The sequence below is a fragment of the Caretta caretta genome, chromosome 8, assembly GCF_965140235.1.
Source record: "Caretta caretta isolate rCarCar2 chromosome 8, rCarCar1.hap1, whole genome shotgun sequence".
Classification (NCBI taxonomy): domain Eukaryota; kingdom Metazoa; phylum Chordata; order Testudines; family Cheloniidae; genus Caretta; species Caretta caretta.
The window spans coordinates 30,903,383-30,930,322 of NC_134213.1; the positions used below are offsets into that span (position 1 = coordinate 30,903,383).

Here is a 26,940-nt window from a genome sequence, read left to right on the forward strand (position 1 = left end):
GAGAAGTTCAGGGTACAGGAGGGGGCTCTAGGCTGAGGCAGGGGGTTAAAGAGTGGGAGGAGATACGGGTTCTGAGGTGGGACCATGGGTTCTGAGGTGGGGCCAGGGATGAGAGATTCGGGGTACAGGAGGGGGGCTCCAGGCTAGGGCAGGAGGGTGGAGTGCAGAGGGGGGCTCTGGGCTGGGGCATGGGGTTTGGCTGCAGGAGGGTGTGCAGACTCTGGGGTGGGGCTGGGGATGAGGGGTTTGGGATACAGAAGGGAGCTCCGGGCTGGGACTGAGGGTTTCAGAGGGCGGGAGAGGGGTTGGGGTATGACGGGGAAGGTGAGGGCTCCGGCGGGGGTTGCAGGCTCTGGGGTGGGGCTGGGGATGAGGGGTTTGGGTGCAGGAGGGGGATCAGGGTTGGGGCCAGGGAGAGGGTCAGGGGTGCAGGCTCCGGGCAGCGCTTACATCAAGCAGCTCCTGGAAGCAGCTGGCATGTGCCTCCTCTGGATCCTACGTGGAGGCACAGCCAGGTGGCTCTGCAGGCTGCCCCTACCACAGGCACCGCCCCTGCAACTCCCAGCTAATGGGAGCTGCGGGGGTGGTGCTTGGGATGGGGGCAGTCTGCGGAGCCCCCTGACTGCCCCTACTCGTAGGAGCCTGGGGTGGGACATGCCAGCTGCTTCCTGGGAGGCATGTGACAGAGGCTAGGAGGGAGCCTGCCAGCCCCACTGCGCAGCACCACCAACCAGACAGTCAACGGCCCAGTCAGCAGTGCTGACCAACGCCACCAGGATCCCTTTTCAACTGGGTGTTCTGGTCGAAAATCGCACACCTTGTCACCCTAGACACTACTGCAATCAAAATATAATAGATTCAATGCACTGAAGCAATCTTTGTTTTAATGTAAGCATCTTTAACTTTTGGAAGCTGTCAGCCTGTTAGTAAAAAAAACTGTAGCTCCTTGGAGGGAGTGTTGGGGGTGGGGAGGAAATCCATTCATCAATGACAAGAAGGTCAAGCTGAAGATTTTACTGGTGTGGGGAGAAAAATGTGCCCTTCATTAATTATTTCCAGGGACTGTGCAGTTTAAAGGAGCCTCCTACCCATCTGACTGTAGATCAGACTTCATTAGTGAACGACATCTGTCTTTTAGCTTAGAGTTGATTAACTGGTTTTGTGTTTTTTGTTTTTAGCATTAATATTCAGTCAAAATAAAAAGTAGGAAAACCCCCACAAACTATGATGTTCCTTGTGGGGATGGAGAGCTAGGTCTTTGAAAACTATGCTGAAATATGTGTATTATCACAACCAGCTCTTAGAGCTTGAGTAACATGAAAAGGTCATGTCGTTCTAACGAAATCAATGTTTGTTCCTTTAGAGAGGTTCCTGAACTGAAAACTCTAAAGAATCCCTATTTACCTCCACTGGAGGGCCAACAATCCAGCTTCCAATTTGGGTAGGGCAAATATATACAAGCATAAATCAGAATTTGAAATACAGTTAAATAACCTCTATTAAACCAACTATGTCTATCTTAAAGAAATGCACACTAGTCTTTGGCCTTCTTGTAATAAATCTGTTGTTTACCCAAAAATGAAGTTCTGGAAGAATAAACCAGCTTTGCCCAGCTCTTAAAAGTTATTATGGTAAAAATCAATATATAAAAGGGAGATACTGACTCCTCAGTACATTTGCATATTGCAACTCTAGTTAAAATGTAGAACTGCTCTGGGACAATTTCAGTTCAGGGGGCTGGGTCACCTGAGAACCAACCTACTTTGAACAAGATTTGATCATTTCATGTTCCAGAAGATGGTGTTTCCTTGATACAGGATGCACAGTGTGGCAGGAAATGAATTCTCTCTGCAGGAACTTCTGCTTAAAAGTAGTTAACTCCTTTCTGAGTACTTACCTGTTCTTTTCTGACTTAAACATAACTTGACTTCATACTATGCAGCATCTTTACTATTAGGGCCGGGCTTGTGTTGCATGTACAAATTAGTGTCATAAGCATAAACAGAATCTCTGTTTCACGCTTAAATTTCATGCGTGGTTGCACATACACTTATGTAAATCTGAGGTTATCTTTTCATTCGGACTTTGTAAATTGATCTTGGAGATATGCAGATGAAAAGCACAAAAGAGTAGTAGAACCATATTTTGAAAGAAGCTGTAAAATGCATTTACAATATTTGCTCACACAACCTAAATTAATTTGTCAAAAAACAGTCCACCATTAAATTACATTGTGCATACAAATGTTTGATGTGATTTGTAGAAATTTGCTTGAAAATATTGCAAGTTGATTTGTGGAAGCACCCTGAAAAATTAGCCCAAAGAGTGCCTGAAGAAATGTTTAACAGCCAGTTATCAGCACAGATAAAAAAATATTTTAAACTTGAATTTTTGTTCTATTCCTAAAACATCTGCTGTGTTCACTAGAATAAATGTAATAGAATTTAAGTGGTACTGGTTTCCATAGTTATGTCATAAAAGCAGTACTAGTTTAACTAGTGGGTCAGTCTGATAAGAACTAAAATTGAAGAATGCAGTAGATGGAAAATTGAATAAAGTGTGAGGTTGATTTGGCTGACTTGCTTTCTTCTGATTATTTCTGTAGAAAAAAATTGGAAGTAGGTAACAGATTGCTGGATCCATAAAGGATTACATTTTCCAAATGCTTTAACATTGCTTTTGCTAAACTGAGCCCAAGCATATACCCAGGTTGTGTTTAGTGAAATCATTTTTGGTAATTTAAGTCAAAGTTCATGAACAACTATTTTGTATTGCATGTTGGACTTGAGAGTCCGTTTCTGTACAGCTGTATCACAAAACCCCAAAGTTTTAAGGTCTATCAAACAAAAGGAGAAAAGATACTTAAGGCTTTTAGTTGACAAAAGAACCTCCTTAGTGAGTAATAGCTTTAAACAAACTGTGAACAGAATTGTGAAGTTTTTGGACTGTGGAAATGGGCATGTAAGGAAGCTGAGTTCAATAATATTAACTACTGCACCCAGGGAGGATCTCAAAGCAATTTATGAACAGTAATTAATTAAGCTTCACTACGCATATATGGTAGACTCATTAATAGACTCATTTTACAGATGCATAAATCAAGACTCAACTGAGTTAAGTGCTCAAAGTTGCCTACTGTGTGGGTCCTAGCTTTTAAAAACGAACCACTACTCCTTCCTCTCAGACGAGGCTACGGTTTAATTTGTGTTGCTTGTATTAGGTTTCTAGGTCTGGGCCATGTGATTGGGCGAGGGCGCTAACAAGTCTATATTAGTAGAGATGTTAATCTAGAAGGCACTGGTAAATTTGGAGTACAGCATAATGTTTGTAATCTCTAAATACCCAATTAGAGATCTGCATGGGTAGGTGACACTGTAGTCCCATGGCTAAAGATGTTGCTTAGTAGTTAGCCACCACAGCTTATTTCTGTAATGTTCACTTCTGTGGAGTTAGCAAATATAACTCAGTTCTACTGATCAAATGGCAGCAAGGGGTAATAACTGTTACTGAATACTGTTAAAGTTTTGTTTTTACTGACTGCCTTTTTATTCTTTTGACCCCATTTTCAGTTAACTTTTATTTTTGTTCATAAGAAAAGCAGCAGGGGAAAGGGAGAAGTAGCCCCACTTTTTCTCTGACTCTGGGAATGAGGAGACAGCATATGCAGGGAGATTATAGACAAATGGCATTGCAGATTGTACAGAATCGGTGTTTGAGGAGTATTCTATCTGTGTATATGTAATTCCTGAATAAGGCAGCAGTGGATTATGCTCAAGAATATGTAGACTAGTTGTTCTGCAGAACCAGTAAAACGGGGGTTGGAGTGTAAATGGACTCTTGTGTCCAGCTCTTAATGATGAGCTCTTCACTTTCATGTCATGGTCATCCTGGCATTGACTTAATACGTGCTGACACAAACTTTGCAATGCATTATCAGCTTGTTCCCTTGCAATCATACTGATGATCTCTGCAGCTCCATTTGGCAGATGGCTTTCTAGTTCTTAGTGTGAGAGCCACTATAATAAAAATTGCCTAAACACTGAAGTGGCTTTACGTCTAAAAATGACTCAGCAATGGGATTGTGTATTAACATGCATCTCCAAAAGGTTCTCGGTTAACTGTGAAAACTTTCCTTAATGGCAAGCCCTCAAACTCAGCCTGAGATACAAAAATCAAGCTGGATTCATTCCTTGCTACACATCACTAACAGAGTCTGCGGGCCAAATTGGTCTCTGACGTGTAGAACGTCAGCAGTTTTGCTGGAGCTGCACAAGTGTAACTGAGGATGACCTAATAAATGTAACATCCGTTCTTATAGCCGTGACTCAGAAGGGATTCTTAATTCAGGGTACTGGCATGCACTCTCTAGCTCAAGAAACCCTGTTTGTGCAGCACCGAGTGTTTTCCTGTGTCTAGGTCCTTATTAACTAATTATGGAATAAATTGTTAAATAGACCTAGTAAACAAGGGAAATAGAATGCAGCTCTTGCTCTTCATGTGCTGGCTTTACATGACCACTGAGAATAAAAAACAATCCAAACTTATTTTGGCCATAAGTGATGATTGGACTCATGTAGCTTTGCATGGAGCAGTTCTGTTGAGTTAGAGGGTAGAATTTTTACGTTCTTTCTCTTAAGAGTAAAACTGCATTTTAAGGAACTTGGATTGGGAGTATAGAAAAAGGCAAAATGTACAGTTAATAATTTGTCAGGATCAGATTAGACTTCCTAATGATAGCCTATTGGGCCACTGAGAACCCTTTTAAATGCCAAACTATTGAGATGATTTCTAAATGCAGCTTATTTTTCCAACACTACAATTGAGTTTTGCAAGACAGAACCAATATTTGTAGACCAATCAGTGTTTGAAGTTCTTCATTCAACGTGTTGGCAAATACAACGGATTTAAGATGAGGTACTGAGCCAGAATCATTCCTGTTAATTCACTTTATTGCAATGAAACAAAATGGAAACCTGGTTTAACACAACTGTGCTTCTGAAGAAAAGTTTGAAAGAAACATTAGTACAGCTTCTCTGTGGGGGGAAGGGCACAGGGAAGAGAGACAGCGAAGTGGAAGACTGATGATTGATCTAAGTAACTAGACAGAGGGACAAGGCACTAGTAGGGACAAGGCCCTTTAAATGCTATAAAGGGCTGGGGTAGGCACTTGGAATGAAGGAAAAAAACATGCAGAAGGAAAGATTCAGGTAGTTAGAAAAAGTTAGTAAATTAACTTTGTGCTTGAGGATTGTGACTGCAGCCTTTCCATAGGTCAGCATTCCTGTCAAGATGCATTATTGGTTTGCAGCCTGATTCTAGCTTGCCTTTAGTTCCCTTTAAAATGAATGAAACTTTAGGGCAATCAACACCTTGTAGGATTGTGCCCTTAAGTTTTTCCTTAGAATTGGTTTCTATGGAGATCCTAGAGCTTGAGCCTCACATTTGTCCTTCTCTGCTTAGGGACAGGACCTTATAACCAAATTTAGCCAAGTCTTTGACCTTTAGATTCTGTTGCTTCAAACCTTTCTTAATCCAGTGGGTTTCAAATCTTAAAACATTGGTTTCCTGTCTGAATCCCCAAATGACCTTCATTCAAATTTTAGCAGGAGTAAATTGTGACTACATTTTCTGCACCCTCTGTCAGTGAGAACCAAGACAATGGCTGTTGACCGGTATAGTAGTATTGCCACAGCATGCACAAGAATATAGACAGAGCCTAGAGGAGTAGTCGAGTGGGGTTTTTTTTGTTTTGTTTGTTTATCCATGAATTTACCCAGCAGTAACAGTTTCCCAAATAAGACTGAAAATATAACTGACAGTTCAGCGGGTTATTTAGTCTCCAAACCCAATGCAGTCTTTGGCTATTTGGTTAAGATGGCCAAGAATGCCCACACCATATCGCTGGAGTTGGATTTAGGAGGCTCTGGACAGCAACAGAGAACCTGCAGATCCTCCTTGTCGTTAATGTATGGCCATTGGTTGGGTGAAAAGTCACTCTTGTCTCAGGGCATCTCCCATTGGTCACTTCAGATGCCACCTGAGGAGGTTTTCATAGGTCTCATCTCCATCTACTTGAAGAGGAATTCCCAACAGCACTGGGGCTTGAAAAGAGAATGTTCCTGTCATTTCACCTGTCAGATCTGGTGGTGTGCTCTAGGCTTGACTAGAAGCTAATATCGAGTTTATGGTAAATGGGATGTAGCACTTTAGCTCTCAGTTGATGGTCTCTTGAGTGAGAAAGGAATTTCCCAGATGGTGGATTGGCATGGCAATTGGAAGTTGCTAATCTTCTTCAAAAAGTCTGGGAGGGGCTGTAACAAGGTTATGTTAATCAAGTTAGTCTTGACCTTCCATAGGTGTTCATGGCAGGAGTCATTGGCTAACAGGTGCCTTTTGTTGTTCCTAAACTCTCTCACAGGGTCAACTGAGTAGACCCTCTGGGATTGGAAAGGGCTTCACTTCTATATTTCTTACAGATTAAAGCACCCCTTTCCTTGATTGCTCTCACAAAGAAAGAGTGGTAGGCTGCAGGGGGCTTTTCTACTGAGCCAAATCTGAGAAGCAGCTGAGATGAGAGGTAAACTAAGGATTTGGGGAGGGGCTTAGAAAACTAACTTTTTCATATGCCACTGCATTGGGAAATGGGTGGTAGCTGTACTCCCAGGTCAAAGAAGGACTTGTTGGTTAAGGTGTGGCCTATGGTTAGACTATACTGACTGTCGATGTCTCATTCACCTAGAGCAGTGGTTCTCAACCCATGACGCAATCAGTACGTAGGTGTGGCCCATGTGACCTCATCAGGGCCATAAAGATGGCATAAATATAGTGTGTATGTGGCCCACATAGCACATAGAGAGTTGCATATGGGCCCACAGTGGCAAATAGGTTAAGAACCACTGACCTAGAATGTCCATGCCAATAATGCTAATACTAGTGCCTGGTTAGGCCAATACTGGCCATTAGGAAGCGGACTCAAAATGACATCTAACTTCTGACAGGACCTGAACACAACACATTGTTTTTAAAATTTAATCTATTCTTTGGGTTCAGCAACTGTATAATACCTAGCATAATAGAGTCCCTGATTTGGGTGCTTACATGCCACCATGATACAATTCATTAATATACCTTTGATATTTTCAGTTAATTTGAAAAGTGGGAGCAGGGTGCATTAACAACTGTCATGATGTCCTTCCACACTAAGGATACCTCTCGGGGGTTGGGGAATCCCAGTTATTAGGAGGAGACAGGTAATGGTAATGGAGGATTCACTCATTAGAAATATAGATAACTGGGTTTGTGATGACTGGGAGAACTGCCTGGTGAATTGCCTGACTGGGGCAAAGGTCGCAGATCTTATGTGCAGTGTAGGGAGTAGTTAGTGGTTGTGGTACACGTAGATACCAGTGACATAGGGAAAGGTAGGAAAGAAGTCCCGGGGACAAATTTAGGCTGCTAGGTGAGAGATTGAAGTCCCGGACCTCTATGGCAGCATTCTCTAAAATCTTCCAATTCCATGAGCAGGGTCAGACAGACAGGCAGAACTGCAGGGTATCAATGGATGAGACATGTAGGCAGGAGGGGTTTAGGTTTTATTAGGAACTAGTGCAACTTTTGGGGAAGGATGGGTTCCACCTAACTCAAAATGCAGCCAGATTGCTGGCGTGTAAAATGAAAAAGTTTGTAAAGGAATTTTTAAACTAAGGGCTGTGGGGAAAGTTGACAACTGACATTCCTCGGGGAGGATCTATTGATCAGGATTCTCCATGTCCTAGTAAGGCGGAGAGGATAAAAGTTGATAAAGCTCAGGTAGGAACTGAAGACAATCAAATGAAAAAGTCCTATTCAGTTACATCACATAATGGTAGACAGCTAATCAGTGACAAATTTTTATAAGAGGTTGTATATGAATGCAAGAAGTTGAAATACTAAGATGGATGAACTTGAGTGCCTGGTATTAAATGAGGATACTGATATAGTAGGCATCACAGAAACTTGGTGGAATGACGATAATCAATGGACATGGTAATAGGGTACAATATGACAGAGTAGGTCGTGCTGGTGGGGGAATGGGATTATATGTGCAAGAAACCAGTCCATTACAGTAAAAATCTTAAATGAATTGAACTGTACCATAGGCTCTCTATGGATAGAAATTCTTATTATTAAAGCAGTAGAATATATTACCGACCACCTGATCAGGATGGTGATACTGATTGTGAAATGCTCTGGGAGACTAGAGAGGCTATAAAAATAGTTGAAATTCCCCATTATTGAGTTTTCTATCCCCATATTGAGTGGATACATATCTCAGGACAGGATGCAGAGAGAGAGAGAGTTTCTAGACATAAACGACTGCTTGTTGGAGCAGCTAATTGTGGAAATCACAAGGGGAGAGGTAATTTTTGATTTAGTCCAGAGGATCTGCTCCAAGAGGTGCCTATAGCTGAACTGCTTGGCAATAGTGATCATAATAGAATTAAATCTAACATTCATGTGTATGTGGTGGTCATGGTGGTGAAGATACACCAATGGAGACCATCACAGTAGCATTTAACTTCAGAAAAGGGAACTACGCAAAAATGAGAGAGCTAGCTAAACGGAAATTAAAAGCAAAAATAGTCACAAAAATGAAATGCCTGCAAGCTGCATGGAAAGTTAAAAAAACACCATAATAGAAGCTCAGATGTATTCCCCAAATTAAAAAACAGAGAGAACCCAAAAAAAGCCACCATGGCTAAACAAGGTAAAAGACAGTTAGTGGCAAAAAGGCACCCCTTAAAAATGGGACGTTAGATACTATTGAGGAAAATAGGAGCATAAACTCTGGCAAATCAAGTATAATTAGGGAGGCCAAAAAAAAAAAAAAGGATTTGAAGAGCACCTAGCAAAAGACTCTATATTTTTGCTGTTAGTTTTTAAGTAGAGCGGAAGCAGGAAGCCTGCCAAACCATCAGTGGGACCACTGGATGATGGAGGTGTTAAAGGAGCATTCAAGGAAGATGAGACCATCACGGTGCAGCTAAATGTGTTCTTTGTGTTGGTCTTCGCTGCAGAGGATGTGAGGGAGATTCCTACCCTTGCGCCATTCTTTTTAGGTGACACATCTGAGGAACTGCCCCAGAATTGAGGTATCAATAGAGGAGGTTTTGGAACAAATTGATAAATTAAACAGTAATAAGTCACTAGGAGCATATGATAGTCATCTGAGTTCCTTCAGAACTCTTGGGTGAAATTGCAGAACTACTAACTCTGGTATGTAACCTATAATTTAAATCAGCCTTAGTACCATATGACTGGAGGATAGCTAATGTGATACCAATTTTTAAAAAAGGCTCCAGAGGGGATCCTGGCAATTATAGGCCGGTGAACCTAACTTCAGTACCAGGGAAATTGGTTGAAACTATAGTAAAGAGCAGAATTATCAGACACATAGATGAATATAATTTGTTGGGGAAGAATCAACATGGCTTCTGTAAAGGGAAATCTAGCCTTACCAATCAGAGTTTTTTGAGCGGGTCAACAAACATGTGGACAAGGGTGATTGCTTTTCACAAGGCTCTTAAGCAAAGTAAGCAGTCATGGAATAAGAGGAAAGGTCCTCTCATGGATCAGAGACTCGTTAAAGGACAGGAAACAAAGGGTAGGAATAAATGGTCAGTTTCCACAGTGGGGAGAGGTGAATAGCAGGGTTCCCCAGGAATCTGTATTGGTTCCAGTGCTGTTCAACATATTCATAATTGATCTGGAAAAAGGGGTAAACAGTGAGGTGGCAAAATTTGCAGATGTTACAAAATTAGTCAAGGTAGTTAAGTCTAAAGCAGACTATGAAGAGTTACAAAGGGATCTCACAAATGTGGGTGAATGGGTAAGAAAATATCAGATGAAATTCAATGTTGTTAAATGCAAATTTAATGCACATTGGAAAACATAAAATCCCAACTATACATACAAAATGATGGAGTCTAAATTAGATGTTTATCACTCAAGAAAAATCTTGGCGTAATCATGGGTTGTTCTCTGAAAGAATCTGTTCAATGTGCTATGGCAGTCAAAAAAAGCTAATGGAATGTTAGGAAAGGAATAGATGATAAGACAGATAATATCGCAATGCCACTGTGTAAATTCATGGTATGCCCACACCTTGAATACTGCATGCAGATCTGGCCATCCCATCTCAAAAAATGATTCCTTAGAATTGGAAAAGGTACAGAGAAGAGCAACAAAAATGATTAGAGGAATGGAACTGCTTCCATATGAGGTGAGATTACAAAGACTGGGACTACCCAGCTTGGAAAAGAGACTAAGAGGGATGTGATAGATGTCTATAAAATCATGAATGGTGTGGAGAAATTGGATAAGGAAGTGTTATTCTTTCACATAACACAAGAACCATGGTTCACTCAATTAAATTAATAGGCAGCAAGTTTAAAACAAACGTAAGAAAGTACTACTTCACAGAACACACGGTCAATCTGTGGAACTCATTGGCAGAGGATGTTGTGAAGGTCAAAACTTTAATGGCACTGGAAAAAGAACTAGATAAGTTCATGAAGGATAGGTCCCTCAATGGTTATAAGTCATGATGATCAGGGATGCAGTCAGTGGTTTTGCTGGTATTTTTTTCAAATATATGTGGTCTGCAGATAATTTATGCTATGTAATAGATTATATATTTATGTGTATTTGGGCTTTAAACAGCCCTATATTAAGAATACAAAGTCTTTATAAACTCATCCAACTAAGCAATCAAAATTCAACCAAGAATTCTGTTTTGTCTGTAAGTTTCCACTTACTCATTTAGAAAATGTTTAGCCTGCAAACTAAGCCACTTCCTCTGTCAGTTATTGTGCTTTTTCAACATAACTGGTGTTAAAGGAAGCAATTAACAGAAGGCAACACTAGTTCACAACATGAATTGATGATTGTTGGTATCTATAATGTTTTGGCTTTCATTTAATACAAGGCAACCAGTAGTGGAGGAATGCATATTTCAAGTGAAAGGTGAAAGCTAAATTAATCTTGGCTAGGGCTCTGTGTTTGTCATGCAGGTAGTGGAAGTCACGGATTCTGTGACTTTCCGGGGCCCCGGTGACTTCTGCGCGGGGAGGCGGAGAGACAGTATGGCTGACCCCAGGGCTGCCCAAGCAGCTGGCTCTGGGGCAAGCTGCTCAGGTGGCCCCAGGGACAGCCACACCGGCAGCTGCTGGAGTGGCCCAAGGGCCAGCTGCACTGGCCACTGCTCAGCCGGTTCCCGGGGGCTGGTGTGACTGCTGGCCCTGCCGCCCCATCAGCAGCCCTTTAGGGCGACTGCCCCCACCCCCGAAGTGGCCCCTCCAGATCCGCCCCAGCAGCAACCCCGTTAAGATTTAGTCATGGGTATTTATAGCATAAGTCTTGGACAGGTGATGGGCCCCTGAATTTTTGTGTGTATTGCCCGTCACCTGTCCAAGACTTATGCTATAAATACCCATGACTAAATCATATCCTTAATCTTGGCCCATAGGGACACTGGGGGGGTGGGAAAAATCCTCAAATTTGATCAAGTGTGTGATTATTTTAAGTGTTATGATGTTTTTGTCATAATATAGTATTTTCTAAAAACTGGTTTGAAGTTTCTATAGAAAATCACTCCTAATAGGAACATAACTTTAGTAACCCATTATTTAAAATTAAACCTTGGTTAGAGTGAGACCAGTTTCCTGCCCTGAAGAGTTTATAGGCATTTGTGCCCAGTATTAAAAATTGTTTTCAGGGGTCCATTTGGAAGTGCACAGCTTCTGTCGTCATGTGAGTTTCCTTCCACTTTTGGACTGGGTGGGTTTTAAGCATATAATTTGATTTTTTTTCTTATTTTTTTAATCCGCTCTAGGCAGTGGAATACATTGTCAGCTCAGGGGCCTTCCATCAACATGATAGTAGTTACAGAAAGTTTTCATCTGGTTTACTATCAAGTTGTACTCCTAGTTCTTTCATCTACACCTTAACTCTGCTCCTGCTGTCTGCCTTCTATCTTCACACGGTATACAGTGGATGTGATGGATGAACAACACATCCCATATCAGAGCAGGATCACGATCCTAGATATATATAATCAACTTTCTGGGGCACATACAGCAAGCAAAGTTCTATAGGCTTTTGAATTGCTACATAATGGAGCTGACATGATAAATGGAACTGAATGTTGACAAACAAAAGAAATTTCCCTTTGATCAGAAGAAATAACAAAGGGAGAGAATAATGACAATTGAGACACAAGATTTATAAGGAAGGTGGAAGTGATTGAATGACAATTTCTAAGTATTTAGATAGAAGCAATTAATCTGAACAGTCAGTGATGTTTTTCACTTGATGTAATATGGTTTAATTTTCTTGTTTGACCCATACAATATGAAATTGTTTGTTCTTTATGTTGATATTTTAATACCTGAAAGGCACAGGGAAGTGGATGAGATTTATATCCGAGTAACAGTGAGTTATGAGGGTAACAAAAGGACCCTGATCCATGCAAATCCATGAAATGTGTGTGTGACTGAAGTGTATGAAGTCTTAAATTTCAAGTAAAAGTTATTTCAGGTTCAACATGTACAATTTGTATTCTGATGGAAACAGGGCAATCATAAGAGACATGACATGTCTTTAGCAGCAGCTATATAAAAGCCTAATAAAAGGAAGGCAGCTTGGGTGAAAGTGATCATGAAATAGTAGAGTTCATGATTCTAAGGAATGGTAGGAGGGAGAACAGCAAAATAAAGACAATAGATTTCAAGAAGGCAGACGTTAGCAAAGTCAGGGAGTTGATAGGTAAGATCCCATTGGAAGCAGGTCTAAGGGGACAAACAATTGAAGACAATTGGCAGTTTTTCAAAGAGACATTATTAAGGGAACAAGAGCAAACTATCCCACTGCATAAGAGAAATAGGAAGTAGGGCAAGAGACCACCCTGGCTTAACCAGGAGATCTTCAATGATCTAAAAATGGAAAAAAAAGTCCTACAAGAAGTGGAAAATAGACCAAATTACAAACTGTGAATATAAACAAATAACACAAGTATGTAGGGACAAAATTAGAAAGGCCAAGGCACAAAACACGATCAAAATAGCTGGAGATATAAAGGGTAACAAGAAAACATTCTACAAATACATTAGGAGCAAGAGGAAGACCAAGGACAGGGTAGGCCTGTTACTTAATGAGGGGAGGGAAACAATAACAGAAAATGTGGAAATGGTAGAGATGCTTAATGACTTCTTTGTTTCGGTTTTCACCAAGAAGGTTGGTGGTGATTGGACGTCTAACATGGTGAATGCCAGTGAAAATGAGGTAGGATCAGAGGCTAAACTAGAGAAAAAACAAGTTAAAAATTACTTAGACAAGTTAGATGTCTTCAGGTCACCAGGGCCTGATGAAATGTATCCTAGAATACTCAAGGAGCTGACTGAGGAGATATCTGAGCCATTAGCGATTATTTTCGAAAAGTCATGGAAGATGGGAGAGATTCCAGAAGACTGGACCATCTATATAAAGGGAAATAAGGACAACCTGGGGAATTACAGACCAGTCAGCTTAACTTCTGTACCTGGAGAGACAATGGAGCAAATAATTAAGCAATCAGTTTGCAAACATCTAGAAGATAATAAGGTGATAAGTAACAGTCAGCATGGATTTGTCAAGAACAAATCTTGTCAAACCAACCTGATAACTTTCTTTGACAGGGTAACAAGCCTTGTGGATAGCGGGAAGTGGTAGATGTGGTATACATTGACTTTGGTAAAGCTTTTGATACTATCTTTCATGACCTTCTCATAAACAAATTAGGGAAATACAACCTAGATGGAGCTACTATAAGGTGGGTGCAAAACTGGTTGGAAAACCATTCCGAGAGAGTTATCAGTGGTTCAGCCTTGCTGGAAGGGCATAATGAGTGGGGTCCTGCAGGGATCAGTTCTGGGTCTGGTTCTGTTCAATATCTTCATCAATGATTTAGATAATGGTATAGAGAGTAAACTTATAAAGTTTGCAGATGATACCAAGCTGGGAGGGGTTGCAAGTGCTTTGGAGGATAGGATTATAATTCATAATGATCTGGACAAACTGGAGAAACGGTCTGAAGTAAATAGGATGAAATTTAATAAGGACAAATGCAAAGTATTCCATTTAGGAAGGAACACTCAGTTCCTCACAGACAAAATGGGAAATGGATGCCTAGGAAGGAGCACTGCAGAAAGGGGTCATAGTGGACCACAAGCTAAACATGAGTCAACAGTGTAACACTATTGCAAAAAAAAGCGAACATCCCTTCTGGGATGTATTAGCAGGTGTGTTGTAAGCAAGACACGAGAAGTAACTCTTCCGCTCTACTCTGTGCTGATTAGGCCTCAACTGGAGTATTGTCTCCAGTTCTGAGTGCCACATTTCAGGAAAGATGTGGACAAATTAGAGGAAGTCCAGAGAAGAGCAACAAAAATGATTAAAGGTCTAGAAAATATGACCTATGAAGGAAGATTGAAAAAATTCGCTTTGTTTTTTCTGGAAAAGAGAAGACTGAGAGGAGACACAAGAGTTTTCAAGTAAGTAAAAGGTTGTTACGAGGAGGAGGGAGGATAGGACAAGCAGCAATGGGCTTAAATTGCAGCAAGTGAGGTTTAGGTTGGATATTGGGAAAAACTTCCTAACTGTCGGGGTGATTAAGCATTAGAAAAAAATTGCCTAGAGAGATTGTGGAATCTCCATCACTGGAGATTTTTAAGAGCAGGTTAGACAAACACTTGCCAGGGATGGTTTAGATAATACTTGATCCTGCCATGAGTGCAGGGGACTGGACTAGATGACCTCTCGAGGTCCCTTCCAGTCCTGATTCTAATTGCTTTTTAGTTTTATGTTTAATGACAGACATGCAGAAAATCCATGTGAGAGACAATAGTTCTCCTTGAAAGACAAATTGCCTCATCACCACCATAAAATGGTTACAGTAAAGTAAAACATAAGAGAAAATGACACGCGTCGTCACAGGCCACCTCAGTGCACATTGAATTATGTCGCTTTGCTCAGATACTCCTCACGAAAGCTTGCATGGTGGCGGTAGTGGGACTCTAACAGTCGTAACAAATTTCTGAGTAGCTCCTAGTTTTGGAGCTGTTACTAAGCTGTGACAGCTTGGTGTAGTCACTTAAGTTGTATTGCTTGTGTAAGGTGTGCATGATCCAGGTGAAAGCCTTGCACAGATAGATTTTTATCCTCCTGTACTATTTTTTTTTCTTGGCATGATATGATTAGTGTGTTTACAGAATGGCTAGTGAAAATGGCTTATAAACTTCCCACCTCCGCCCCCCTAAATGTATGTGCAACACTTACAGGTAGTAAGGTCTAGTGGTCAGGTGGCACCTGTTCCATGGTGTGTCCCTTTAACCCCTGGGACTTTTTAGGGTGGGTGAAGACCTAGAAGAAGGGAGAGCTAGGAGTTGGGAGAAGGAAGATGGCTCTGGGGAGCAATGAAAACTGAGTGAAAACCCAGCCTATTTCTTTAGGGCCTGGGGCCAGGGGCCTTGTAGGGCTGATGAGGCAAGGCTGCCCCCTCTCCCAGCCAACTGGAAAAAGCACTGGGAAGAAGGGGAGATATATTCTGTGCCTTCCATCAGGATGGAGGGAGAAGGGCAGGGGAAAGGATTATCTGTGGACCTCTCTCAGCCTAGGAAAGTGAGGGAAAGAACTACATGGAGAGCTGCAGGAAGGGTTCCTGAGGGAAGCTGCTGGAACTACTGAGAGCCCAGAAGGAGGTCGGTAAAAGCCCTGAACCTGACGGGAGAGACTACAGGCCAGGGAGACTTTATATCAAGTTCATTTGGATTTAATAGAGTACAACCCCAACAGGAGAATTGTATCTTTACCTTTGCAGTGTATGGAGTTCTTAAGGGGCCCTGAGAGAAGGAAACTCTGGCAGGACGTTGCAGTTGGCCAGGAGGGGGTGCTACCGGACAAGTACACCCTTTTATAGTATGATGAACTCTGTCTACTTAAAGCTTAGAAGTATAACGAACACACGTTTTGCTTACACAATATTGTATCACTTCAAACGTTAAATAACATAGTATTAAATACACAGTACTATAAATCATTCTAAGAGAAAGTAGTCGGTCTTAAGCCATTTGGGGAAGGAAATTCAGTTTCATTTTTAGGCTGGAAATATAGGGGAATACCATCTACAAATCAAGGACACTAGATAAATCAAAAGTCAGTAAAAATGCCTTTAACTTTAAGAGTAAGTTAATGTGGCAAGTCACAGATCTTGAAAGAATACGGGTAGGACTATGGGATAAGCTTTTAGGGAGAGAAGTGTTTCAGGTGATGGAAGGGGACACTGAGGGGAATGGAAAGTTTTCAAAAGGTAATTATTCAGTGCACCATACTGAAAGCAACACATTAGCACTATCCCAGGGGTTATCACACTTCATTGCACTGCAACCCCCTTCTGACAACAAAAATTACTACATGACCCCGGGGGGGAGTGGGGACTAAAGCCTGAGTCCCATTGGCCTGGGCAGGGGGGCTGAAGTCCTAGCCCAAGGGCTTCAGTCCCAGGTGGGGGGACCTGCAACCTGAGCCCTGCCACCCAGGGCTGGAACCCTCAGGCTTCAGGTTCATCCCCAAGTGGTGGGCTTGGGCTTTGGCCCTGGGCCAAAGCAAGTCTAATGCCAGCCCTGGCAACCCCATTAAAACAGGGTCATGACCCACTTTGGGGTCCTGACCCACAGTTTGAGGACTGCTGCACTAGGCGATGAAGACATGAGCAAGGAAGTCAAGAAAATATTAGAACAGAAGGCCAAATGAAAGGAAGAATTTGGACTACAGGAAATAAGAACTTTAAAAGAATAAAATGGACTTTCTTTTTCAAAGGAATAGGATAGACTGTATTCTGCTGTGAGCTACACCATTGAAACTTGATAACCTTATCAGAGGCAAAGTTGATCTCAGCAATATATATTAAAGATGCAGCTTATTTACTTGAACTGATGATTCCGTAACAGTAGGCCACAGGTGCCTTTCTGCTGCATGAGTGCAAAGGGGAGCAAAATGGGACAGAAAGGCAGTTACATGTGCTGAAGAAAAGCTGTGCCTCTGGACCATGCTCATTTCAACCAAAGACACTGCAAATTTGTGGGCTGTTTGCACTCTGTGGGTTTTTTGGGGGAGAGGGAGGAGGAGAATAGGGATGTTCTGGGAGGAGAAGAGAATGGAACTAAAAAAAATGACCACTGAGTAATGTGTACTTCAGTGTAGATCAGAGAGACTGCAATAGATATCTGCATTGAAGTTACTTTTGATACAACAAAGATTTCAGCCCTATAAACATTTAACATAGGATCTCTGTGGGATGTTTATTAATTAACCGCATTCTCGGTATGTAGCATGTGCCTCTATCGTCCAGCCCCAGGAGTCTGCATACACAAAAAGCCAAACACTTACCCTGCCAGCCCACATCCTGTAGGCCTCAAAGATAATGAACAACTGTTTGAAAAAGCCTATTACAATGTTCTTGAAACCTGTTCCACTTCTCATCTTCTTTTCTGTGCTTTGAAACCACATTTGAATTACTTGCTTTTGGTTAGCAAGATTGTTAGTATCTAGTATTTTTGTGGCAATTCGAATGTCCTAAAAACAGTACAACTAGACTTTTTCTGCTTTCTCTGTGTTAACAATGATTTTGCTTTAAGATTAAACTCTTTACCTTAGGAACATTTTTAGTTGGCAGAGTTAATAAAATCAAAGTCTGCGGGCAGTTTTTTCCATTATTGGACATGAACTTCTATTGTGCATATATAAGTGTTCAATATGTGCATATATTTAGAGTGAATGTTTGGATCATAGTAGGAACCCTAATGCATGTGCAAAGTAAACTCTGGATAAAATCCTGACCTAAACCTCTCAATACATTGCATGTTTTGCTTTGACAGCTACATGTAAGGGAAAAATACAAGCCCTGATTCAGGAAACACTAAAGCACGTAATTAAAGTTAAGCATGTTCTTAAATGCTTGGCTGAATTTGGGCAGTAACCACCAAAGTATTACTCACAACATTATCTTTAAATTCCTATTGATGATGATCTTTTGAAAATGTATGCACAATCCTCTTTTGACTACTAGCAATGCATGGCTTCTTTTTGCCTTTTTTTCAGGTAGTCTTTACATTAGATAAGAAAAGAAGAAACTTGTTTGCTGAAATCATAGCCTATCATAAAATTTATAATTTGTTGTGTTCTCCCTAATCTGTTCATCGTGGAGTCAAAACCTTAACATCACACATAGCTTATTTTTCTATTTAATTTGAAAGTATGATTTGCTCTATTTGAACCATTGAATACTTTGTCCTTTAACTTTGCAGCCATATACAACTTTAAAGGTGCAGGAGAATCTCAGTTACCCCTGCAGATTGGTGATGTGGTCCATATATTGGAGTCCTGTGAAGGTAAGTCACTTGCATTCAAAATATAGAAATTGCCTTACATCTGGATCTACCTGTTCTACCAAGAAGCACATAATGTACTACAACTATAAAAACACAGTTTAATATTGTAAGAGTTTCAAAACCAGGATAGGCCATGCTGCACTTGGTTAGTCTAAATTTGCCTTCTTTGAGTCAGAGTATATTCATCCTTGGACATCTGTTGTCAGAAATGTTAAAGTGCATGTGGTTTCCATGCAAAACATTAAGGATGAAGGAATCCAGGTGGATAAAGAGTTGAGGTTGTTGTCAGCCCCTCTTATGTGCACTATGCTTATCTGATGGAAGAATTAAGTCTTGAAGATAATACATGGGTTGTATGTGTTTGAGGTTAGTCTTACTAGGTAAATATATGCAATATTTAAGATGCTGAATGTTTTAAAACTCTCACTTAACACAAAGAACTTCTTTAATATGTAATATTTCACTCTTCTTGTATGTCAGAGCTGCCTCACAAGAAACACTGTAGCAATCAATACATCTCACTCCATTTACCTCAAGTGCCAGACACTGATTATTAGCATGTGTTAAATAATGCTGGCCATAATCTAAAACTAATCATTAACATTGAATATGCTGCTCCAAATTATTGGTGATTGTGGAGCCTACCTGATAAAGGGGTGGAAGTAAGACAGAACTAAGATGGGAAAATGCAAAAAGGGAATAAAATAAGACTGGAACTTGCAGCAAACTTGTGATAAATGCATTGCTTATGCTAGAGCTGTATAAGGTTCCTGTTCAGGCTATGCTGGAGTCAAACCAAATATTTTTGTTTTGACCCACACATTCACAGCCTTCCTGAGTTCTGCTCCATGAAACTGTCAAAGCCATTTAAATGTCCTATTTTCACTATGCAAAACTGAGAGTTACTTGGTTTGGCCCTGAAGCTAAGCAAATCCACCTCACTTTAGCTTAAAGCTAAGTTCAGACTTGCCTGAAAGGTGTATTTATCTTATGTGATACAGGAGGGCCAGGGAGCAGTGGGAGAGTGCTAGATATATAAGCTCAAGGCTAATTAAGGCATGGTTCCCTGTAAACTAGGGAAGATGGCTGCAGGGTAATTGGAGCACCTGCAGTCAATTAAGGCCCTGTTAGGAACCTAATAAAACCCCCTGCATCAGGCAGGCAGACAGGAGGAGGAGGAAGGATTGGAGCTTGGAGGTGTGTTGAGAGATTTGGAAGACCTGAGAATTGGAGAAAGGGAGACCTTTCCCAGCAGGCCAGGGAGACTCCCCTCCCCCCAGTATCTAAGGACTGAGGGTAACCCCACCTAAGGGGGATGAGGGTAAGAAACCCACAGGGGTTGAGAGGGGCTGGGACTCAGAGCGAGGAGCAAACCCAGATCCCGTCTACCACCTTCCCGGGCTAGTAGTGGGGGATAAAGAGCAGGGGTAAAGGGTGGCATCTTAGCTCCCTGCCAAGAAAAGCGCAGGAAACACCAGACAAAAATCGGCCATCTTGCCACACTTAGTAAAACATTTTGATGAATGTGGTCTGAGTGGAATTTTGGTGACGATCCCAAAGACTGCAAGGTTGTTTTAAGATGAATATTTCATGACTGTACCCTATTAGATATTTAAAACCTTTTAATGCCTTTGGCTTCTATTGGGTAAAGTAAGTGTTAACTCTAAAACATTTCTTGATGCTTTAGACTGGATATGCTCTGTCCTAGAGTCCACTGAGAGAAGGGGCTCTATCTGCTTACTTTGTGCCACTTAAGCTACATCTACACTGAACGCTTCTTTCAGTGGCATGTTGAGTATGCACTCAGGGTAGCTCCACTAGTACTGGTTTAAAGTAGCAGGGTAGATGGTGAGGCATGAGTTAAGCAAGTAGAGTTGAGAGATGCTACAAGGGTGTGGGTATGTAACTGAGTCAATACCCCACACAGCTCTCTGCTTTCCCAAGCTGCAACTTCCATCTACACTGCTATTTTTAGCTGTGCAATGTCCTGGGACTGGAGCCCTTCCCTGCCTGCCATGAGGGTGGAGGGGAGGAGTTTAGCTGTACGAGTGGAGAAGATCAGGTGGTAGTCTGTAAGAAGTCTCCTGAAACTCTCAGAAGAGGAGTGAGTGGCCATTTGCTGTGGTTCTCCTTTTGAGTGTATGCATACATTCCATTGCAGGTGTGTGCCCGCCCAATGCACTTGAGTTGAAGACTTTTGTGGTAATACCACTAGGTGGCGTATGTACCCCAGCTCTCCTTGTCTGCCATCTCCTCTCAGTGAAAGTTGGAGTTCTTTCCCTTGTGGCTGTTTGCTTTGGTTAGCCAGCGTATTCTGAAAATCTTTGCATGTATAGAACAAAAATGCAGAGGGACTTCTGTCTAGAAGTTCACCTGATGAAAGAGGAATGTGTCCTTCATTGAAACCAGATCCCAAACATGAGGTGACGAATTCTAAATCCATGAGGAATGTTCCTCCAGCCACCAGCAACTCAAAGCACAAGTCAGGTGAAAAACAATGCTTTTCATCTTCACCACTGGCCTCCTTGAAGCTTTCTGATGCTGACAAGTGCTCAAAATCTCAGTCTTCACAGAAGAAGCCTTCCAGTAAGTCCTCTAATACTGGTTTGAGGTATCATAAACATAAGTACTCACCAGCTCTGTCAGAGAATGCACCATGGACTCTGGCTCCTTCAGGCCCATCAAGTCTGGTGCCTTTAGTTAGTCAGTCTGTAAACCTGAAGTCCAACCCAGTGACAACGGTGCTTTCCTGTCCACAACCACTGGATCACATGGCCTCATGCACATATGTGACTCAGCATACCAGGCTTCACCTTCACCATTAACAGGCTTGGTTCCATTTTGTTTTTTCATTTGACCAGGCATCCTTTGGTCATTTGTGTACCTGAACGAGAATTTCAGTCTCTGAACTGGTGGCTGGACACTTGTAATATGTGCAAAGGGGTCCCATTTCTATCTCCAGAACCAACTAGAACTCTGGTTACAGATGTATCTACCAAAGGCTGGGGTTCTGCCTCAGGTGACTTCATGCACAGGCTCTGGTCACCCAGGAGGTCTCTCTGCATATAGACATGTGATGTTCCATGCTATCTGTTGGGCTTGTGAAACATTCATGTCCTTCATCAGGAACTGTTTGGTGCAAGTCCTTACAGACAACACCACTGCCATGTTTTATCTCCGCAGCTGTGCGGGAGGGTGTGGATATGTGCAAGAATGACTCCTCTATATCAGGAGGCTGTCCACTTTAGGAACCTCTGCATAAGAACCAAAGTTTCCTTGAGATAGTTCCATCTTCTGGGAGTGAGGAGTGCCACTGCAGATTCCCTTGGCTGGGATTTTGTGGACCACCACAAGCAGTCAATCAGAAAGGACCTCCTCCTCCAGATCTTCCGTCAGCGAGGATACCTGAATTTGTTGTTCAAGTTGGTAGTGAACAAGTCTATTTTCAAGAACTTTTGCTCCAGCCTGAGTTGCAGTCTGTGTTCCTTAACCAATGTCTTTCTTCTCACATTGACCAGTCATCTGCTATATGCATTTCTTCCAGTCCCTCTCATCCTAAGGGTACTCAGGAAGCTGAAAACAGACAAAGCAACATTAGTTTTAGTGGCACCGGTCTGGCCAAGATAGTACTGGTTCACAGGCCTACACCAGCTTTCAATCAGGCCAGCTAACTTCACTTGGAGTCAGAGATCTGCTATCTCAGAACCAGGGCTGGTCTCCACACTGCAACCTCCAATCTCTCCATCTCACTGCATGGATAAGCTCTGGTTAAATGCTTGTGAAAAACTGCTCTAGAGATGTCCAAGATGTCTTTGTGAGCAAGAGGAAGGATTCTGCGAGAGCCATATCCACTATTAAATGGAAGTGTGTGTCCATCTGGACAATCTCAGCATTTATCACTCCCTGTGACAGGACACTAGTCATTTTCTGGGTTACTTATTGCATTTGAAGGCATCTGGCCTTTCGGTTCTGAGAGTTCACCTGGCTTCCATATCTGCAGTCCATCCGCCAGTTAGAGGGGTTTTCTGTTCTCTCTCACCCTCTGGTATCTAGATTTCTGAAAAAAACAGTCCATGTCTATTGTCCAGTATCTGATCAGCTACCATCATGGGATCTTAATCTAGTCTTTAAAGGCAAATGGAGGGCCCTCTTTGAACCCCTAGTGACATCACCATTGTATCTCTGGAGGCAATAACTTCTGCAAGAAGAGTGTATCAGCTACGAGTTCTGCTAACTGACAGTTCTTAAATTTCCCCCCCTATGAATGAGGACAAGGTTCTTTTCAGATGACACCCCATTTTCAATTAACTTGGGGTGTCATCTTTTCATCAGAACCAATCTATTCATCATCCAGTGTTTTTCCCCAAAACCTCATGCTTCCAAATGAAGAAAAGACTTCACACCTTGGATGTTCACAGAACTTTGCTGTTGCATCTTGATCGCATGGTGGTTTAGTGTGTATCCCAGGCTCTTTATAGCCCATGCAGAGAGAGTCGAAGGACCAATTATAGAATCATAGAATATCAGGATTGGAAGGGACCTCAGGAGGTGATCTAGTCCAACCCCTGCTCAAAGCAGGACCAGTCCGCAACTAAATCATCCCAGCCAGGGCTTTGTCAAGCCTGACCTTAAAAACCTCAAAGGAAGAAGATTCCACCACCTCCCTAGGTAATGCATTCCAGTGCTTCACCACCCTCCTAGTGGAAAAAGTTTCTCCTAATATCCAACCTAAACCTCTCCCACTGCAACTTGAGACCATTACTCCCTCTTCTGTTATCTGGTACCACTGAGAACAGTTTAGATCCATCCTCTTTGGAACCCCCTTTCAGGTAGTTGAAAGCAGCTATCAAACCCCCCGCCCCCCATTCTTCTCTTCCGCAGACTAAACAATCCCAGTTCCCGCAGCCTCTCCTCATAAGTCATGTGCTCCAGCCCCCTAATCATTTTTGTTGCTCTCCGCTGGATGCTTTCCAATTTTTTCACATCCTTCTTGTAGTGTGGAGCCCAAAACTAGACACAGTACTCCAGATGAGGTCTCACCAATGTCGAATAGAGGGGAACGATTACGTCCCTCGATCTGCGGGCAATTCCCCTATGTATACAGCCCAAAATGCTGTTCGCCTTCTTGGCAATAAGGGCACACTGTTGACTCTTATCCAGCTTCTCGTCCACTGTAACCCCAGGTCCTTTTCTGCAGAACTGCTGCCTAGCTGCTCAGTCCCTGGTCTGTAGCAGTGCATGGGATTCTTCTGTCCTAAGTGCAGGACTCTGCACTTGTCCTTGCTGAACCTCCTCAGGTTTCTTTTGGCCCAATACTCTAATTTGTCTAGGTCCCTCTGTATCCTATCCCTATCCTCCAGCATATCTACCACTCCTCCCAGTTTAGTGTCATCTGCAAACTTGCTGAGGGTGCAGTCCACGCCATCTTCCAGATCACTAATGAAGATATTGAACAAAATATCGGCCCCAGGACCGACCCTTGGGGCACTCCGCTTGATACCGGCTGCCAACTAGACATGGAGCCATTGATCACTACCCGTTGAGTCCGACGATCCAGCCAGCTTTCTATCCACCTTATAGTCCATTCATCCAGCCCATACTACTTCAACTTACTGGCAAGAATACTTCGGGAGACCATGTCAAAAGCTTTGCTAAAGTCAAGGAATAACATGTCCACTGCTTTCCCCTCATCCACAGAACCATTTATCTCATCATAGAAGGCAATTAGATTAGTCAGGCACGACTAGCCGTTGGTGAATCCATGCTGACTGTTCCTGATCACTTTCCTCTCCTCTAAGTGCTTCAGAATTGATTCCTTGAGGACCTGCTCCATGATTTTTCCAGGGACTGAGGCGAGGCTGACTGGCCTGTAGTTCCCCAGATCTTCCTCCTCCCCTTTTGTAAAGATGGGCACTATCGCTACTCAGTATTAGCTCAGCATATCTCACTGGATCTCTGACAGTATCAAATTTTATTATAATCTTGCAAAAATCTCTCCACCACCAAAAAAACCCAACTCTCACCCCCCAGAGCTCAGTCCCACTTCCTCTGTGTTGAGAAATGTTCTGATAACAGATATCTGTAAAGCAGCAATATGGTCATTTGTACATAACCATAGGCTTCTCGAACAGCCGAGCTTCGGCAAGTCAGCATTGCAGTCTCGGTTCAGATAATTAAAAATCCTATGATCTGTAATGGAACTGTTACAGAGTCACCAGCCGCAGAATGTATATGTGCACAATCACTTGAAGGAGAGAAATGGGTTACTTACTTACAGTAACTGTTCTCAGATATGTTGTGTACTCATACATTCCACAACCCTCCCACCTGCCCCAGTACTTTTGGATAATAACTTCACTGGAGAAAGATGAAACTGAAGTGGGGGACATGCCCATTTAATGGCTTAAACTCAGTGTATGAGAAGAGTAAGGGTGCACACGTCACCTAATGATACTGCTGGCAAGAATCTGACTTAAGTGCTTTGGGGGCACGCAACTGCAGTGAAATTATACATGTGCACAGCACACCATTAAGAACAACAGTTACTGTAGGTGTTTTTTCTCCCCTCATTTTTTTATCATGCAGCTGGTAAGAGACCGGCTCCCACCCAAAACCACAGCTGTGATGGTTACACTTGCATACAGACCGTTAAGGAAGAGAAGTATTAGGCATTTTATAGTGCAAAGATTTAATAAACAAAACTGCTCCAGAGCATGAATTACAACATGGCTTGTGCAAAAGTGAACTCTTTATGGTTCTAGGACTCAGATTTCCCAATCTATCCTGATTATAGCAGGTAACATTGGGCCTAGTTCTGCTCTCATTGAAACTAGTGGAAGCTGTAAATACACAAGGTCCACAGGACCAAGCTACTAATGCATCCATAGTGACAGGTTTCTGCCCCTTTTCCTAAAGCTGGCCTTAAATAGGAACTAGAAAGCATTGCTATTGTATTTCAGTGGTTTTTAATTTTTTTTCTTTTCCTTGTTTAGAATGCCATCTTAGGACACAGAAAATACAATTGAGGGGGAAGGCTTTATTGTTTGGCTGCTGTTCAGTTATGTAAGGAGTGTGCCTTATTACCAGAAGCCATAAATGCGAACACTGCTTCACAAACCCATGAAGCACACGGTTGCAGCCTCTACAGCTGGAGTATAATGCAGACAAAACACAAATGAAATATGTTGAGGAATGAAAATGACATCAGACAGTGCTGGGGAGAAGATCAATCTTGGAAAGCTAAAATAAACAGGTGGATTTTAATGAGGAATTTGAAGGAAATTGGTGGGGCCATGGAGGAAGATTTAAGGTCATCTTGAAGTATGGCATGAAAACAAGGGGGAGGCAAAAGGAGTGCATGATGAGCAGCTGAGGCACAAATATTTTCACTAGCAGAATGGAGGGTGGCTCTTTTAAAAAAGCACAGAAGTACTGACCCACAACCCCCCTAGAACCTGCAAAGTTTAAGTATAGAGCTGGTTGGAAATTGGAGAGTGTGTGAACCTGATGGTTATTGTACTAACCTGGGATGTGTGAGACCCAGGTTCAAGTCTGGCAGGGTAGGAACTACAGCCTGCATCTCCCACATCCTAAGTGAGTGCCCTAAACTCTGGTCTATTGGCAGTCCTGGGGCTGGAGGTCTCTATTTTGCACACAAAAATTTCAAGGTCTCAGTTTTCTCTCAGTGCAGAATAGGAAGCTTCTTGCAACGAAACATTTTCTCAGGATGGGAAAACCATTTTCAGCACAGCTCTACTTGATTGTCCTTTTCCTGCCTGCTTAATTTGAACCAGGCACTGTAACTGTGGATTGGGGGGGGGGGGGGTGAGGCATTTGTGATGGATAAAGCTGAGTGAATAATGTTGTTGTTTTTTAAAATATAGTGAAACAAACAAAACCCCAATAGACTTGGTTTATTTTGAACTGAAAGTGATTTCTTTGGTTTTTCTCATTTGAAATAAAAAACCAAACACGTTCCAAAAATGTGTAAACAAACCAATTTGACATCGCCTTCCCTGACCCCAAAACACTTTTTTTCAGATGAAACTATTGACTGTATTAGGCCCAAATTAACATACAGTTTTGGTGCACCAAAAAAATATATTTTCCAGCAAATTTACTAATTGACCCAAAAAAACAAACCCCCAAAACCACTAGCTCTAATGGTAGATCCACAGGCCTGCTCCAGTCTATGCCTCCTTACATGCCTCCTTGGAATGGATGTTTGATGCTATCCAAGCCCATCTAATTCTAATGGGCAGCTGAACTCTGAATGAGCTGAACTCTGCTCTGGTTGTACAGGACAACAGGGTCTTGGGGAAGGATGTTGGTGTATGCACTACTAGTGCTCGGTATGGGCCCCATGTCTTGATTTGAGGGCAGGAACGTCATTCCTTCCCATCTTAAAAAGAGATCTCATGGCTCTAAAATGGAGTTGAGCAAGGGTTAGTCATGGGCCCATTGGGCAAGAAATGCATCC

General features: G+C 42.2%; 1 protein-coding gene across 2 annotated transcripts in view; it reads left to right on the forward strand.

Moving 5' to 3' along the window:
- Window positions 1-26,940, forward strand: part of DOCK2 (dedicator of cytokinesis 2) — a 488,728-nt gene that overhangs the window by 11,888 nt on the left and 449,900 nt on the right. For both annotated transcript variants that reach the window (XM_048861500.2, XM_075131370.1), the window contains exon 2: window positions 18,378-18,461. In XM_048861500.2, coding sequence (XP_048717457.1) covers window positions 18,378-18,461 — 84 coding nt within the window. The remainder of the gene's footprint in view (window positions 1-18,377; window positions 18,462-26,940) is intronic.